The sequence below is a fragment of the Platalea leucorodia genome (assembly GCF_965183815.1).
Source record: "Platalea leucorodia genome assembly, chromosome: W".
Lineage (NCBI taxonomy): Eukaryota > Metazoa > Chordata > Aves > Pelecaniformes > Threskiornithidae > Platalea > Platalea leucorodia.
In genome coordinates, this window is record NC_138859.1 from 37780124 (window position 1) to 37796820 (window position 16697).

At 39.4% G+C, this 16697-nt stretch overlaps 1 protein-coding gene across 5 annotated transcripts in view; it reads left to right on the forward strand.

The window, feature by feature from the left end:
- The window catches only part of LOC309601639 (adenomatous polyposis coli protein-like), a gene marked incomplete at its 5' end in the record, with an annotated part of 90673 nt that overhangs the window by 52615 nt on the left and 21361 nt on the right, over window positions 1-16697 (forward strand). For all 5 annotated transcript variants that reach the window (XM_082334791.1, XM_082334792.1, XM_082334794.1 and 2 more), the window contains one exon: window positions 10430-10534. In XM_082334791.1, the coding sequence (XP_082190917.1) occupies window positions 10430-10534 (105 nt within the window). The remainder of the gene's footprint in view (window positions 1-10429; window positions 10535-16697) is intronic.

Genomic DNA, 16697 nt, shown 5'->3' on the forward strand with positions numbered 1-16697 from the left:
ATGAAATTAAACTCTGTGCATTTCATAAGTAATTTTTAGCAAGATTACATATCTTTCCTCCCTTTCTCAAGTAACCTTAATTGAGCGGATACAGTAGATTTCATCTATTAAAGCTTGTTTCTAAAGTAATGAACTCCTCCATTAGCTATAAACCTTTTTTGAATTAATATATTTAAATGTCAAGTATGTAGTCTGGAGACAACTTTATTCTTCAACCAGAAAAAGAAACTAGGATTCTTATTCTCCAGCAGTCATTTATCAATGGTTTACAAAAAGTTTTAACATCCTTTTTACTGAGCTGTTTTCTCTGTATCTCAGATAATAGCCTCTTCCTATTAGCAGACATTCTTTTAAGGCAAATCATGCTGATTGATTAGTGCTTTGGATTTTAAAGGTATTTATTACTGACCTGGCCAGTGACCAGTGTGGATTGATAAGGTTAACTATGATGGTATTTCTGTTTTCCCAGATTGTGTAAGACATACTTATTTTTAAATAAAGCAAAAATATGTTAAAAATAATAAAATTGCTTAGTACTGAAAAGTTAGCAGTGTTAAACAACATAACCTCCTTTAGCGTAAATATGATACACTTGTTAAATACACTTAGTCTTTACTACACAGTATGTAGGACTTGGCTAAATTCAGGGCATTGAACAGAAAGTGAATGGGACAGTGATAAGAGAGGATACTCTTCTGTCTTTAAAACCCAGGACTATAGTCCAGGAAGGTCAGGGTCTTGTCCATGTTCTGCCATGGACTTTTCGTGGGCAATATTATTACAGTATATTTTTTTTATTTTCAGATAACTATAAAGATGTTTCTTTGCATAATGTTTGTAATTTTCTCTAAAATCAGTGGTACTCTTGTCATGAGACATTTAGACAGAGGTGCCCATCTTTATTTCAGAATGAAAATATATTTTATTTACATTTTTTTGTTCCACCATTCAATATTAAAGTTGATGCATCTTTTCAGTAAGATGAGAGGGAAGCACAAAAATTACCAATCATCTAATGTACAGGTTTTCTCTGCATAGAATGTCTGGTTTGTTACTGGACAGATATAATTAATATAGTTTTCAAAACAATTTGAGGATATTTTCAAAAATGTGTTATGAAAGCTTTCAAAATGCTTCTGAACAAAAACGCCCAATTTATTATTAGTGATCTGATTTGTATTTATTTATTTACTATAAGTTTAGAGAGAAGTTGGACTTGAAATCTGTAATTAATTCCGATGGGATCATAGTTAGGGATAAGGAAATCAACTGTCACCTATGGTGGTAACTATGTTGTCACCATCAGGTGATAAAATTGCCTTTTTACCACCTAACAAACTGTTTCAATCAATGTATAAGGAGGTCACAGTTGACTAAAATGACACTGATAACTTTTGGAGGTAAAATCATAAAATGAGGCATCTATGCGTGCACACCACTGTGAAAGCAGTTCACTATTACATTATCAAACAGCTGTCAGCTTCCTTAGTAGGGAAACTAAGCAATTCAATAGTTGAAAGTCCTTTCTCTGTGCCTTTACCACATACTGCCTTACAACCTCCCTATAGTTGCATTCGAGTGTGCAACAAACACCTCATTCATATCTGCTCCCTTGACATCTCCTCAGATTGCAGTCTAGTAGTGTGGACACAGTTCTGGAAATAATAAACTTTGGTAGAGAAGAGTAAATATTATACCACATTAAGCTAGTCTGATGATGAGTTTCAGAAAAGGGATGGGAATACGTTTTGAAGAGCAGTTTGGTGGGGACCTGTGTACAGGCACTTAAAAAGTTGTAGGGTAGTGCTGAAAGGAGAAGAATGAGTTGGTCAGCAAATTGAGGAGGTACACAGCCTCAGGGAGAAGGTAATTTACTGGCAGAGAAGCACTATAAGGTATGGTACTCTATTTTAAGAGAAGAATTTTACTAATGTTCAGAATTAGTTAAATATGTGTGATATTGTAGTACAAGTGGTGTGAACTTAGTCTGAATAGCCTTAAATAATTGACTGCTGTGTTACCATTGCTTTTTCTCATTACAGAATTTTTCTCTCTTATTCTGGAAAAAATAGCACAGTATTTTGGACTCACCTCAAGGACTCAAAGAGTAGTTTTTGTCTCAGTTCTTCACTCCAGTCCTTTCTCTTATTTGGCCTCTGAATACATGGAAATTCTTTAATATATCAAATTTTTTTTGTGGTGTGTCCTATCAATAAAGGTTCTGGAAGGGTTGGTTGTACATTTACACATTTTAGGAGAGAGTTAACAGGGTACTGGTGGTTAAGGAGGGAGTAACTACACACCTATTAATACTACATAGTGTGTTTTTAATCATTTTGCCAAAGGATGGCCATCTCCTGTGGGTAGCAACTGAATCTAATTCTGAAATTGCCTGATGGCAAGAAGAAAGGTAGTAGCAGTCAAATTGCAATGTCTGTATAACTGAAAAATATAAAAATGAAGCATTTATGATATTTTTATACAGTGCCTGATATAGTGATACCCAACTTGAATGTGCTCCTTATTTTTATAAATATTTAATAATAAATATCATAGCTTGTCTCCTGATTCAGTTGGCCACTAATTGCTGAATCTACGTGCAATATATATTGTAGTATATGACAAAATATAATACTATACCATAGAAAATAGCTTTGGGAGATAAATCAGCAGAGAAACTTTTAAGACATTTTAAAGGTTTGCAAAGTTACTAACTCCTGTAAATGCTATTAGAAAAAGTTGAGGTAATTTGCCTGCAAGTGATGCTACCTTCCAAATTCATGAGACTTCTAGTATATATTTTGTGAGATTTTCATAAGGTTTGCAATCCACTATAGAGTTAGACCCCTCCAAAGACAGAATGTTTGGCTGCCAGGTACGAATCTGAAATTGCATTAAAAAAAAAAACCAAACCCCACAACAATTTCTTAGCAAGTATTTAATATGGTGTTTTAATTTGTTATAGTGGTCCAGGCCTTTCTATCATAATACCTGTCATTTGAAATATGTGAAGTGTTTCAATTAGACAGTGTTGCTGCAGATAATTTATTCTGTTCAGAGATTATGCTCAGCAAACTTTAAACTATTTTGATAAAGCACTGTGATGGATAGGAGTTCTCTTAATGATTTGACTTACAAGATTTTTTTTCTCCTTTATGACTTAACTGTAACAAAATGTTTTCAGTCTTATGGTTTCTTGGTTTTGTTCATTGCATTATTCTCTTGATCTTACTACGTTCTTTCTTATACCAGTATGTATATAGTTTTTGTATGTACTATGAAGTTATGGTGAAATAAACATTTTTGGTATCTAAGAAAATAATAGTTTATCTGCAGTTTTCAACACACAGAAAATAATAAGGCACAGGAATATTGTGGGAAAAAAAGTGTCTTTTGCCTAAAAAAGCCATTATTCCTAATAAATACACAAGGGACTACTTTTGCAACTCATTTTTACAAAGTACTAAGTACAATTATTTGTAATTTGTTATCTTAACAAAAAGAATCAAGGCCTACTATTCTTGCAAATGTCACACCGAGAGATTTCTTTTTCCTACTAGTAAATACAGGGAAATTAACAATTGACAAGTGATAGTTCCTGTTTACTTTAAAAGCATTTAGAGCATAGCATCAAGATGGGGGGAGCCTATCTTCCTGTAACAAGCACCAAACAAGCATACTCAGTAACTTCAAAACTTTGTTCCTTGTGTAGTGTGATGCTAGAATTCAGGAATGACAGAGGGGCTCTAAACCCAGCTAATGCCTCCTGAGAATGAACACTTTTATAATTTAAATGAACAACTACAGAGAAAGAGGTTTCTTCAGAAAGCAGAGAGGAAGGGAGATTGTAATAAGATTTAGAGCATTTCAGTTTCACCAAGCCCTTGAGATAAATAATGATAAATAGTTTTCCTCCCTGCATCTCGCAATTTTACTTTGGCTTGAAAGATTCCACTTTGGAGCTTTCAAGAGGCAAATTTAGAAAGAAAAAGCCCATTCATAGAATGAGCTTTCTTAGGAGAAAAAAAGGTACACTAAAGTATGAACATGGCCCATAGACTAAGCTCAAGTCAAGGCTTTTCAGAAACCAATTGTACTGGGTCTGGCTGGGATGGAGTTAACTTTCCCCATAGCAGCCCTCATAGTGCTGTGCTTTGTATTTGTAGCTAGAAAGGTGTTGATAACACATCCATGTTTTGGCTACTGCTGAGCAGTGCTCCCACAGCATCAAGGCTGTCTCTCCAACCACCACTCCTGCCCCCAAAGGCCAGTAGGCTGGGGGTGGGCAAGAGGTTGGCAGGGAACATAGCTGGAACAGCTGACCCAAACTGACCAAAAGGATATTCCATACCATATGACATCATGCTCAGCAATAAAAGCAGAAAAAAAAAGAAAGGAGGAGGAGTGGGGGGCATTCATTATGAAGGTGTTTGTCTTCTGAAGCAACAGGTATGCGTACTGATGCCCTACTTCCCAGGAAGTGACATCACCAGGAAGTTCCCATCACCTGCTGATGGGAAGTAGGGAATAAATCTTTGCTTTGCTTTGCTTCCACACATGAACTTTGCTTTTCTTATGAAACTGCTTTTATCTCGACGCACAAATTTTTCATCTTACTTTCTTCCCCAGTCCTACTGAGGAGGGGGAGTGAGAGAGCAGCATGGTGGACACCTGGTGGCCAGCCAAGGTCAACACACCATACCAATGTTAATATTTCTTGTGCACTTCACAGTCATCACATTGCATGTGTGAGATTTTGTTATTTATCCATTTCAGGGATGATTAAATGAGAACTTCTGTAAGGCCTCTTCACGCAAGAGTACACAGCCAGCTTCTGAGATAACAGAATCATAGTTCACTCATTCTGCTTCACAGTTCTTCCAAAAATCATGTCCCAGAATTGGTCATTCTGTTTAATGAACTGGACCTGTGTGCCATTCTGTAGATGCTGTACCACATGTAGAGATTACAGTCTGTTGTTGTTTACATTCGGTGGTTCTTTAGCTGATGTGATTGGTAGCTTATATATTTTCATCCACAAGTCCTACCTTCAGTGTTAAAAGATAATGCAAAGAAGGGGCATACTTGTAGTGGTTATGCTATCTTTACAACCACTAACTCACAGTCTGACAGAGATGAATATTAATTTATTTACTGTAATGTTATATATATTTTTTGAAAAAGATATAAAATATATGAGTCATCCTTATATGTGTGTGTGTATATATATATAAATAGAATAGAATAGAGTAGAATAGTTCCAGTTGGAAGGGACCTTCAACAATCATCTAGTCCAACTGCCTGACCAATTCAGGGCTGACCAAAAGTTAAAGCATGTTATTAAGGGCATTGTCCAAATGCCTCTTAAACACTGACAGGCATGGGGCATCGACCACCTCTCTAGGAAGCCTGTTCCAGTGTTTCACCACCCTCTCGGTAAAGAAATGCTTCATAATATCCAGTCTGAACCTCCCCGACACAGCTTTGAACCATTCCCATGCGTCCTGTCACTGGATCTCAGGGAGAAGAGATCAGCACCTCCCTCTCCACTTGCCCTCCTCAGGAAGCTGTAGAGAGCAATGAGGTCTCCCCTCAGCCTCCTTTTCTCCAAACTAGACAAACCCAGAGTCCTTAGCTGCTCCTCATAGGACATGCCTTCCAGCCCTTTCACTGGCTTTGTTGCCCTCCTCTGGATGCATTCAAGGACCTTAACATCCTTCTTAAATGGTGGGGCCCAGAACTGCACACAATACTCAAGGTGAGGCTGCACTAACGCTGAATACAGAGGGATAATCGCCTCTTTTGACTGGCTGGTTATGCTGTGTTTGATGCACCCCAGGATGCGGTTTGCCTTCTTGGCTGCCAGGGCACACTGCTGACTCCTATTGAGCCTGCTGTCGACCAGCACCCCCAGATCCCTTTCTGCAGGGCTGCTCTCCAGCCACTCCTCTCCCAATGTATACTTGTGTCTGGTGTTACTCCATCCCAGGTGCAGAATCCGGCAATTGGACTTGTTAAGTTTCATGCCACTGATGATTGCCTAATGCTCCAGTCTATCTAGATCCCTCTGCAAGGCCTCTTGTCCCTCGAGAGAGTCAACAGCACCTCCCAGTTTGGTATCATCAGCAAACTTGCTAAGGATGCATTCAACTCCTGCATCCAGATCGTTGATCAATATATTGAAGAGAACTGGCCCTAGGATTGAGCCCTGAGGAACACCGCTGGTGACTGGTCGCCAGCCAGATGTACCCCCATTCACTACAACCCTTTGAGCCCTGCCATTCAGCCAGTTCTTCACCGAGCTCACTGTGAACCCGCTCATCCCACAGTTGGACAACTTGTCCAGAAGGATGCTGTGAGGGACAGTATCAAAAGCCTATCCAGAAAAACTACATCCACCGCCTTCCCTTCATCCACTGGGCGGGTGACCTTATCATAGAAGGATATCAAATTAGTGAAACAGGACTTTCCCTTTGTGAACCCATGTTGTCTGTGCCCGATGACTGCATTGTCCTTTAAATGCTTTTCAATAGCACCCAGTATAATCTTCTCCATAATTTTTCCAGGTACTGAGGTTAGACTAACAGGTCTGTAGTTTCCTGGGTCTTCCCTCACACCCTTCTTGTAAATTGGAAGACTCCCAAGACAAATAGATGAAGTAGAAGAATCAATTTTCAATAAATACCAATTATCTGCTGGCTGTGTGATATTGTTAACTCCTTTGGGTCGGTATGCACAAAGTGAACAGCTTCTCACTTCAAATTACTCCAGTAATGAAAGCGGTAAAAAGTGTTTTCTGTGAACTTGAAGGTTTCACATTCACACCCTGCTGATGACTCATGTGACAGTAAAGTATGTGCTTGTTTATGCATGTTGTGACTGCAAACATGCATTTAAGGTGAGGTGAACCCTGGTAGTAACTGTAAATAATTTCTTTATAATTATAAATTAATTTGAGTGTTATGTTGACTACTTTTTGTCATGGTGTAATTTTGAGAGCTTTTTCTGGAAATGGGAAACCATCTCTTTCATAAATAGCATGTAGTAAACAAAAAACTTATGTGACTGGGAAGAGAGGGACAGAGGAGAGAGTTCTGTTTATGTTGTCAGGGAATGAAATAGATCCCTGTTTGTTCTCTAGATGCATCAAAACTATTTAATAAATTACCCCCACACACTCCTCAGGCCCCAAACCTGGAACTGTTCTTGGAGGAATAACATATAAATAGCATCAACTGGGCAACACAGTGATTCAGAGCCTTGCTAATGAACAGTTCAGCTTTTTGCCTCTAGATACTTTGAATGCTACTTTCTTCATGGGATTAAAAATTATTGTTATGTAATGACTGTTTGGAAAGTTCTGTCCTGTGTTATATTCATAGAATCATAGAATCATAGAATGTCCTGAGTTGGAAGGGACCCACAAGGATCATCGAATCCAACTCCTGTCCCTGCATAGAACAACCCCAAAATTCACACCATATGTCTGAGGGTGTTGTCCAAATGCTGCTTAAACGATGTCAGGCTTGGCGCCATGACTACCTCCCAGGGGAGCCTGTTCCAGTGCTCCACCACCCTCTGGGTGAAGAACCTTTTCCTAATGTCCAGAACCCCCAGATCCCTCTCTGCAGGGCTGCTCTCCAGCCTCTCATTCCCCAGCCTGTATGTACATCCAGGGTTGCCACGTCCCAGGTGCAAAATCCAGCACTTGCCCTTGTTAAACTTCATACGGTTGGTGATTGCCCAGCTCTCTAATTGCCCTTGAGAGTGTCAACAGCTCCTCCCAATTTTGTGTCATTGGCAAACTTAGATAGCAAACCTTCAAGTCCTGCATCCAAGTCATTTATGAAGATATTAAAGAGCACTGGCCCCAAGATGGATCCCTGCGGAACCCCGCTAGTGACTGGTCGCCAGCCTGATGTAACCCCATTTACTATAACCCTTTGAGCCTGACCCGTCAGCCAATTGCTCACCCATTGCATTATGTGTTTATCCAGCTGTATGCTGGACATTTTGTCCAGGAGGATACTGTGAGAGACAGTATTGAAAGCTTTACTGAAATCCAAAAAGATTACATTGACTGGCTTCCCTTGGTCACTAGGTGGGTAACCTTGTCACAGAAAGAAATCAAGTTTGTTAAGCAGGACTTTCCCCTCGTGAATCCGTGCTGGCTGGGACCAATGACTGCGTTGTCTTTCAGGTGTTTTTCAATAACTCCCAGAATAATCTTCTCCATAATTTTGCCAGGCACAGAGGTGAGACTGACAGGCCTGTAGTTACCGAGGTCATCCCTGTTGCTCTTCTTGAAGATTGGGACAATGTTTGCCAGCTTCCAGTCAACTGGGACCTCCCCAGATTCCCAAGAGCATTGAAAAATCATTGAGAGAGGTCTCGCTATGAGATCAGCCAGCTCTCTTTGAGTACCCTCGGATGAATCCCATGGGGCCCCATTGACTTATAGGGATCCAGCTGGAGCAGCAAATCCCTCACAAGTTCGGGGTTGGTTGGGAGTTTGTCGTTCTCACAGTCATGGTTCTCTAGCCCAGAGCCCATCATCGGTGTTAAAGACCAAGGCAAAGAAATCATGAAATGTCTCTGCTTTGTCTATATCCCTGTTTGTGAGGTTACCATGCTCATCAAGTAACGGGCCAATGTTATTTCTGGAGGTTTAGATTAGATTTTATGTCAAACTCATCGCTTCACTATACTATACTCAAGATTGAAAGTACTTTGAGACAGGGAGAGTCCTTATACTGTATTCAGCGCATAGTACAACAGGGCTTATCTTGACTGGGTCCTGAAGTTGTATTGGGAAGCAAAATTTCTTTAGTCATTGTATTAGCAGCAATAACAATATAATTTCATACACACTGATAGAGATGGTAAGTTTTAAAACTACAGATCAGGTTTAAAAGAATAACAACACTGTATCTCCTAAAATATTTTGAGAGTTTTGCCTTGTGGTCATTCATCTTCCATACTTAAACATATAATATTAAGGAAAATGTTACTAATTATAAGTTTCAATTTTTTCATGTTATTACTTTGTTTAATGTTCCTGTGTTCTTTGAAGTATCTTCTTCCATTACTTAAACTGTACAGATTTTGGGTCTTAATGTTTATTTCTAAATTATTATTTCACATGTATTTAATCAGTTAGTTACTGGTTTCTGAAATCCTGTTGGATGTTAAATATTTTCTGGATTTGAGACTAATGTTTTTATATGAATAAAACAAATTAAGAGTGCATGCCAGTGGTACTATATGAGTGTGTTCACCATTTTTTCAGGTAATGAAAGAAGTTTTAGTATATGTACGTTGAAGAGAAATATGTTTCTGCTAGATGTTACAGAGAAACTTGCATAAAGCAAGATGAAGCATACTATGCTGTCATAGGCTGGACTGCTCATAAAAATTGTAAAGCCCCATAGAAATGGAATTTGATAAACCAAGTATAGTTATGCAAATGAAATGAGAGGGATACAAGAGAGTACTGTCTGTTATGGTAGTAGCCTCTGAGCTGGAAAAATGAGGCTTGGCATCAAAACTAACATTATAAGAATAATCCTGCTTTGGAGATAAGGTAATACCTTTTGAATTTCAGACTTCAAGCCAGTTCCAAGGACAGAATGGTTTATGTCATTCTGAAAAACCGGAACATTTTAAACAAATTAGTGGATGATGTTGGACACTTTACACAGTATTCTGCTCAGTTATTCTATTTGCTTTATTAAAGAAATATATAAAGCCCAATTTTTGGTGTTGATCTTGTGATTTCTCTGAGTGGATGTGACAACAGTTTAATTTTCATGTAGTTGTATCAAAAATTGGATCGCCTTAAGAAACTGGAACATGTGTCTGTACTAGGTTGCTGTATCATTTGCATTCATTTTGAAAAAATACGATTTGGTTGATCAGTAGCAGATTATTTAAATTTTATTGGCATCAAAGTGGTCACTTCTGCATTGTTTGTCATTAAAATGTAGAAAGATTTGTACTATACGTGTACCCTTCTGTTCACCCAGAAAGTGTTTGTGTTTGAATGGGAATCTTAATTTAACTGTGCTAGCCTTGTCTCCAAGTAAATGCACAGATCACATGACATTGCAGAGAAGACAGTTTTTTGCTCCTATTCTGTTACGTTTCTGATAGTGATGTGAGCACAGCTGGTAGAGAATGGTGTTTGTGTCTCACAGCAAATCCTTTGTCTTGCAGGGCATCCTGAGAGGACATGCTTTGCTTTCATCTTGCAGTTTTTCTAAGACACTCTGTCTCAGCTGTTAATTATTGAGGCTAAGAGTTATGGAATACAAAGCACTACTCAATGGCTTTGTGAAGATATAGCATTGATGCATTTATAGTTTAGAAAGCTTTGAATGTTAACGTGTACTTCATTTCTGTATATAATTTCATACTCTTGTATTAACAGAGGGCACCTCAAAGCAAGCCTAATGCAGGTTCCCATGATACAGAGAGGCACAATGAAGGTCAAGGAACAGCAGAAATCAGCATAGCAACTACTGGTACTGGTCAGGTAAATTGATTATTTTCTATGTTGATAGTATAATTAAATACTTGAAATGTACAATGCTTATATTTTGGTATATACCTTATTGTGTTTGTATGCATGTTAATTTTTAAAAGATACACACGTTTCTTCATTCCATCTGCAAGTGAGAAACTTTCTTGTATTTATTAGAAAGAAATTTTAATAGGATGAAGTGTAAACATTCCATAATGCAAGGAGCCGTTTTCATTTATTTAAATGATAAATGAGCCTAATACTAAACAAATAAAAAGAATGACTATAGAAAATGTGGTTTATTCTAGGCAAACTGTAATATTAGAAATATGGTTTAATTATGGGAAATTGCTCAAAATTTCACTTGAGAAATTATCACTGAAATATTAGTGATTTTGAAAACAAAAATGATCAAATGGCAGGTTTATCATTAATATTTTGTTAATATTTGTGGTGGGTTGACCCTGGCTAGACACCAGGTGCCCACCAAAGCTGCTCTATCACTCCCCCTCCTCAGTTGGACAGGGGAGAGAAAATATAATGAAAGGCTCGTGGGTCGAGATAAGGACAGGGAGAGATCATTCACCAATTACCATCACAGGCAAAACAGACTCGACTTGGGGAAATTAGTTTAATTTATTACCAATCAAATCAGATTAAGGTAATGAGAAAATAAAAACTAAATCTTAAAACACCTATCCCCCACCCCTCCCTTCTTCCCGGGCTTAACTTTACTCCTGATTTTCTCTACCTCCTTCCCCCCAGCGGAGCAGGGGTACGGGGAATGGGGGTTGCAGTCAGTTCATCACACGTTGACTCTGCCACTCCTTCCTCCTCAGGGGGAGGACTCCTCACACTCTTCCCCTGCTCCAGCGTGGGGTCCCTCCCATGGAAGACAGTCCTCCATGAACTTCTCCAACATGAGTCCTTCCCACGGGCTGCAGTTCTTCACGAACTGCTCCAGCATGGGTCCCTTCCACAGGGTGCAGTCCTTCAGGAACAGACTGCTCCAGCGCGGGGTTCCCACAGGGGCACAGCTTCCTTCAGGGCACATCCACCTGCTCCGGCATGGGGTCCTCATTGGGCTGCAGGTGGATACCTGCTCCACCGTTAACCTCCATGGGCTGCAGGGGGACAGCCTGCCTCACCATGGTCTTCACCACGGGCTGCAGGGGAATCTCTGCTCTGGCGCCTGGATCACCTCCTCCCCCTCCTTCTTCACTGACCTTGGTGTCTGCAGGGCTGTTTCTCTCACATATTCTTACTCCTCTTTCCGGCTGCAGTTGCACAGGTTTTTTTTCCCCTTCTTAAATATGTTATCACAGAGGCGCTGATTGGCTCAGCCTTGGTCAGCAGCAGGTCCGTTTTGGAGCTGGCTGGCATTGGCTCTATCGGACACAAGGGAAACTTCTAGCAGCTTCTCACAGAAGCCACCCCTGTAGCCCCCCCTGCTACCAAAACCTTACCACGCAAACCCAATACGATACTATTTTACATAAAGCTTTGAAACAGTATTATCAATGAGATAATCTCCTGGAAGTGTGCTGAAGGATTATATAAATGCTTTTAAATAATCTTACATTGGCATTCCTTTTTTTAGTGAAACACATTAGCACTGTCTTTAGAGAGCTACGTTAAATTTTTCTTATCTTTTTATATTAATATTTTTGCAAGTTTGGGACCTCTGGCTAAAAATACTTTAATTATTTATCATGCACTAATTAATGTTCATTCACTTCATAATCTCCGACTGTAGCTGAGACATTCACATTAGTAATTTGGGCTCTTAAAATTCCATGCTATAAATTTGATCGTTTAATTCATGTGTAAAATATTTGTGCTACTTCAGGGAAGTAGAATTATTTAAATCCTTCTGAAAGTATCCTGTACAAGAAGATTTATCAGAAAGAATATAAATTCTTGTTTGGCTTGATTATTTAATTTGATTTAACATTAAGCATAGCCCATAATTTTGCTTTTGAAAAATATTTGATCACCATTTTGAATTAAGTTCTCTCTGCTATATCTGAACAGTTGCTTGAGGCTCTCACTCTAATTCTTATGACAGCTTTATTGCTTGGTGTTGTGATTTAACCCGGCAGGCAGCTAAACACCACACAGCCATTTGCTCACTCCCTGCCAGTGGGATGGGGGAGAGAATCAAAAAAAAAAAAAAAAGATAAAACTCATGTGTTGAGATAAAGACAATTTAATAGGACAGAAAAGGAAGGGAAAATAATAATAATGATGATAAAAGAATATACAAAACAAGTGATGCACAGTGTAATGGCTCACCACCCGCTAACCGATGCCCAGCCAGTTCCCGAGCAGCAGACACCCAAGCAATAGACCCCCGGCCAGCTTTTCCCCTAGTTTATATACTGAGCATGACCTCATATGGCATGGAATAGCCCTTTGGTCAGTTTGGGTCAGCTGTCCTGGCTGTGCCCCCTCCCAGCTTCTTGTGCACCTGGCAGAGCATGGGAAGCTGAAAAGTCCTTGACTAGTGTAAACACTACTGAGCAACAACTAAAACATCAGTGTGTTATCAACATGATTCTCATCCTAAATCCAAACCACAGCACTATACCAGCTACTAGGAAGAAAATTAACTCTATCCCAGCCGAAACCAGGACAGTATCCACCCCTTATTCCATACCATCTACATCATGCCCAGGTCCCACACTTTCCAATATATTCCAGTTAATCACCACCACTTTTCCTGTCTTTTGATATATACACATAGATATCATTCCCTTAGTCCATGGGCCATCCCTCTAAAATGTCCGTTCAGTTAATTTAGTCCATGACTTTCGGCTCCATCTGTCATAACAGTCTTTCAGGGTGGGAGAGATGGTGTGTGGTGTTGGATTGTTGCATGCTGAAGCCAGTTCTGGTTCCATCACCGCCGCACTTTGCTCAGTTTCATCAAAATTCATTCGTCATTAATCTGGGTGATTCTTACTGGTGATATGGCATATAGCGACCATAGTAGTGATGACATCCGGTATTATGTAGCAATTAACATTATACAATTCAGTTCATTGGCTATTTTCACCCAAAATCAAATCCCCTTGAGGTACACATCGGATTTCCCCATCCTTCTGCGTTACCCACCAAGTGCACCCAAAATCAACTCTGAGAACAAGCACAACAATGCTGAGAGTAAATAAATCAACGTCATGACCAGCGACTATTAACCTAATGATGAATGCTTATAACAAGTTTGTTTTAACACGCTCTGGTCAGATCTGTCGTTATCTCAACCCTTCAAGCCCCATGTTGGGCACCAAAAAGGACTGTCATGGTTTAACCTAGCAGTAACTAAAACAGCTGAAACCAGGTCACTTGGGAAAAAAAAATAATTCAGCGCTGCTTTGGGGCTGAAAGCATAATGTATTTAAATACTTGATGCATTGTGGCTGTATTTTCTTTCTTGATTGTATGAATCAGGAGTTATTTTGGACAACAGATATTTTACAAGGAAGGAAGAAGGGATTCTCATGTGCCTTGGCAGACATTATGCAAAGTAGACCATTCATTCATTCTTACTTTGACGTTTTATGTTTAGGATTTGAGCAATTTTGAACTTTGCGTCGTTAAAATATTTAAAACATTTGCATTCTTTCCTCCTAGAAGTTGATAGATCCAAGGCTCTGAATCTGCATTCTAAGAGACATCTGGGGATTATTTACTTTTAGGGCAAGTCCAGAGACAGAAGGCTTAATAGATTGTGCATAGCATTTATTTCTGATAAACCAGCTCAATATACTTTGTTTCTTTGAGCAATCACTATTAAGTGGAGTGCAAAAAGTTTTAACTGAATAATATGGGGCTAATTAGTTTTGTAGTCATATGAGCAATGCTAATTGAAAATTTGCCAATTGAAGAAAGGATTTTTCAGGATTCAGCCGTGTCCTTTTCTGTACCATCTTGCACCTATCTTCTCTTCTGTTCCATAATGCTCACTATTCTGCTACTGTAATGAAATTTATTCAAACATTTATTTTGCAAATTTTATAAAGGAATTCAATGAGGTATTCTATTTTATTAATAAATAAATAAATAAATCAATAAATTAATAAAATAGGGAACACAACCTGATTGACACAGTAAATAGCAAGTATAGTACAACAAACAACAAGTGAAAGACAGGAAAGTATAAAAAGAGAAAACAAGATGAAGGAGAAGGATAGGAACAGATGTGGAAAGAGAAGGTTCTACATAAGAAGGATCCATGTACAGCTCTCTGTCATTTTCCAGTTTCTCAAATGAATGGCTACACATTTCTTATACTACTACTTTCAGATCAGTCTTTAGGAGCCAGTAAGAAAGGTAATTGCATTTAATTTGGTCCTCCTGGCATCCTCAAAGTAGTAAGACCAAAAATGATGGCTTTGAAGGAAATAGTTATTTGGATCAAAGTCGATACAGTTTTTTAGAAACAATTGGATAAGTATGCTATTTCTATTTATGCTACGCTGGACTTTAATAGGTAGTGCTCCAAACGTGCATCTTTTTTTCCTTCTTGGATAAAATGAGCATATTGAACCTGAGTGGAGAATTTTGGCATGTACATATACAAAACCTGTAATCCTCTGAATGTAGTCTGAGGTCAAGATGATATTAATGGATCAGTCAGTGTAAAAATCTCAGGGTTCTTCCCCATATTCATAGCACTGCAGATTATTAAAGTGAAATAATTTAGGAAGTCTAATATAGTTTTCATTCTAAGCTTTACGTTTTTCAAATTTTCCCATCCATAACAGCAAAAGGAAGTGCTTGTTTACATAGGAAATATATATTGGAATAAAATAATTTGTGAATTTAAATCATTCCAGTTGTACTTATTTAGTATCCTATGCTAATACTTATTCTGGAATATGCATGAAATGTTCTGGATTCAAATGGACAATGAAATGAGTTTAAATATTCCAGTATAACTAGAATTTTTTTCTGTTATTTTTTATAATTTTGTCCTGATTTCAGCTGGGGTAGAGTTAATTTTCTTCCTAGTAGCTGGTATAGTGCTGTGTTTTGGATTTAGGATGAGAATAATGTTGATGGTTTAGTTGTTGCTAAGTAGCGCTGAGTGCTGCTGTGCCAGACATGCTAGAACTTCAATATGAACTGGAGTCAAAGGCAGCCAAGTGGTATGCCACCACTGATATCGCTAATGTGTTTTTCTCAATCCCTTTGGCGGCAGAGTGCAGGCCACAGTTTGCTTTCACTTGGAAGGGCGTCCAGTACACCTGGAATCGACTGCCCCAGGGGTGGAAACACAGCCCCACCATTTGCCATGGACTGATCCAGACTGCATTGGAACAGGGTGGGGCTCCGGAATACCTGCAGTACATTGATGACATCATTGTGTGGGGCAACACAGCAGAAGAGGTTTTTGAGAAAGGGAAGCAAATAGTCCAAATCCTCCTGGAGGCCAGCTTTGCCATAAAACAAAGTAAGGTCAAGGGACCTGCACAGGAGATCCAGTTCTTGGGAATAAAATGGCAAGATGGATGTCATCAGATCCCAATGGATGTAATCAACAAAATAACAGTCATGTCTCCACCAACCAGCAAAAAGGAAGCACAAGCTTTCTTGGGCGTTGTGGGTTTTTGGAGAATTCCAAATTACAGTCTCATCATAAGCCCTCTCTATCAAGTGACCCAGAAGAAGAACGATTGCAAATGGGGCCCTGAGCAACGACAAGCCTTTGAACAAATTAAGCAGGAGATAGTTCGTGCAGTAGCCCTTGGGCCAGTCCGGGCAGGGCAAGATGTAAAAAATGTGCTCTACACTGCAGCCAGGGAGAATGGCCCTACCTGGAGCCTCTGGCAGAAAGCACCAGGGGAGACTCGAGGTCGACCCCTGGGGTTTTGGAGTCAGGGATACAGAGGATTCAAGGCCTGCTATACTCCAACGGAGAAAGAGATATAGGCGGCATATGAAGGGGTTCGAGCTGCTTCGGAAGTGGTTGGTGAATCATTTCGAGCTCAGTGGGCCTATGACACCTCAGGCCATCAAGGAAGAGATGCAACATATAGATGGGCTGGTGATCGAGGGGTGGACTTGACGATGGACACTATTGCACAGGTTATCCATGAATGCGAAACATGCGCTGCAATCAAGCAAGCCAAGCAGCTAAAGCCTCTCTGGCATGGAGGACGATGGCTGA